At 37.9% G+C, this 1,929-nt stretch overlaps 1 protein-coding gene across 3 annotated transcripts in view; it reads left to right on the top strand.

Moving 5' to 3' along the window:
• LOC107099464 (oxysterol-binding protein-related protein 1-like) overlaps positions 1 to 1,929 on the top strand; it is a 64,676-nt gene that overhangs the window by 56,942 nt on the left and 5,805 nt on the right. For all 3 annotated transcript variants that reach the window (XM_015397600.1, XM_015397601.1, XM_015397602.1), the window contains one exon: positions 1,090 to 1,213. In XM_015397600.1, the coding sequence (XP_015253086.1) occupies positions 1,090 to 1,213 (124 nt within the window). The remainder of the gene's footprint in view (positions 1 to 1,089; positions 1,214 to 1,929) is intronic.

Raw genomic sequence — 1,929 nt, 5'->3', positions numbered from 1 at the left:
TTGATTGACAGATGAGCATTGATATATGATTGGCCGATTTTAATACAGGATTTTTTTTTTTTTAAGAAATTTTCTACATTTTGGGACAATATCGTCTGATAAAGAGGACATTTCTACACATGTTTAAGCCAGAATAATTTGACAAATAAAAATGAATTCGCTGCAACTTTAAAGTATAATATTCTCGCAAAAATTATCTTAAAACGTACTTTTATTGAACAACAGCAACAGAAAAGAGAACTTTTAGCTTAACCTGGAAGCTGCTGCTGCAGTGCATGCAGGGACAGCTGTCAGTCTGGAGAACAGACGAGTCTGCTCTGATGCATGCTGGGTAAAGAGGGGAGGAGCCAGAACAACATCCGGGGACTTTGTCCGTTCTCTACCTTCTTGTTCTTGTGAATTGGAACAGTGCTAGGGCTGAGCCTGATGACGTTTCACGAGGAAACGAGAACGCACAAGTACACAGACTGAGAAACGGCCTTTGACTTTCTGTGTTAGCAAAGTATCACACAGCAGATAAGCTATAATAGATGCTAAGAGTAACTTTATGCCCGGTTTTAACCTAGTATCTAAATAGGAGATAGCAAGAAGGGGTTCAATGGAGTTAGAAATGTTCTATTTGAAACACATGTAGTGGTTATTTATTAAGTTTGAGTATGTAGAGTAATGAACCATTGAAAGCAGCAATAAACCCAAAAGTGAATATTTACCAATACGCTTTATGCCTGTTTATAGCACTCAGCTCTAACTTAGAAAAAGAAAGCAACAGTTGTTTATGTAGAGGTGCAAAATGCAGCTGTGCTTAGAATAAACAGCTGGGTGCTTTAGCTCAATAACAATTTTTGACTTCTGAAAAAAAAAAAAGCTCATTAGAGAAAATGTCATAACAGGAAAAGTTGAAATTTCAGAAGAGTCTCCTTTTTCTTTTTAGTGCAAATTTGTCTGAAACTATTCTTCAAAGCACTTGATGTATTGAACCGTGAGGCTTTGTTTCCATCAATGTTTTCATCTTTTACCTTTAAAACCCGTCTGAAATCATCGGTGGCGTGTTTGTGCCTAAGGACATGTGCATGTCTGTGTGGTTCACAGCAAAAAGAAGCTGTGCGCGTTATACGGGAAGTGGACGGAGTGCCTGTACGTCGTCGACCCGGCCGCCTTTGAAGCTCACAAGAAAAACGACAAAAAAGGAGAAGAGAAGAAAGCCAGTAAAGCGGTATGAACCACTCAGCAGGAATCAGCTGCAGAATGAAGTTAATTGCAAAGTTAAACAGTAGAGTTGGGTCTTCAGTAGGGTTGGCAACTCCCTGGAAAAAAAAAAAAAAAGGGTGACCTCATGTGCGTGCCAGCTGACCCGGTTGCCATCACCCCTCCTTGCATAGTGATTTTTTTTTTTTTTTAGCCCCCCTTTGTGTGTGAAATGATTTTTTTTCACTATTTGACTCAAATCTGCATTGAATTACATGCATACTTATGAGGGACATGAACACATGGAAAACAAATTATTATCCAGCAACTCACTTTAATACAAAATAACAAACTTTGCTGGATTATGTTTAAGTATCTTAAACATAATCTTGTCCTGCTTAACTTCAAAGTGTAAAAATGAATATAAAATAATGCATAAATATTGCACATTTTTGGTGCAACAGCAAACTTGTAAACATATTTCTGCCTTAAATGCAATGACTGTAGGCTACAGTTGTAAAACAGAAAAAAAAATAATTGGCTAATTGCCACATTATGTGGTGATAGCCTAATTTTTCTGCTTGTAATTCCTTTAAGCTCTTGCAGCAGTGAGAAGTTGTTTGTCGAGTGCTGCAGAGTAAAGCTGAGCAAAGCAGCGTCTGCATTTAAATTACTACGTTCGTCCCCCATAATGCTCTGCTGTCTCCTGCTATCTTCTCCGTCAATTCTATTCAGTTTATTTCT

This window comes from Cyprinodon variegatus, unplaced genomic scaffold, assembly GCF_000732505.1.
Source record: "Cyprinodon variegatus isolate N-32 unplaced genomic scaffold, C_variegatus-1.0 Scaffold872, whole genome shotgun sequence".
NCBI lineage: Eukaryota > Metazoa > Chordata > Actinopteri > Cyprinodontiformes > Cyprinodontidae > Cyprinodon > Cyprinodon variegatus.
Note: the sequence above shows the minus strand (reverse complement) of the source record. Positions and strands in the feature narration are given on the sequence as shown.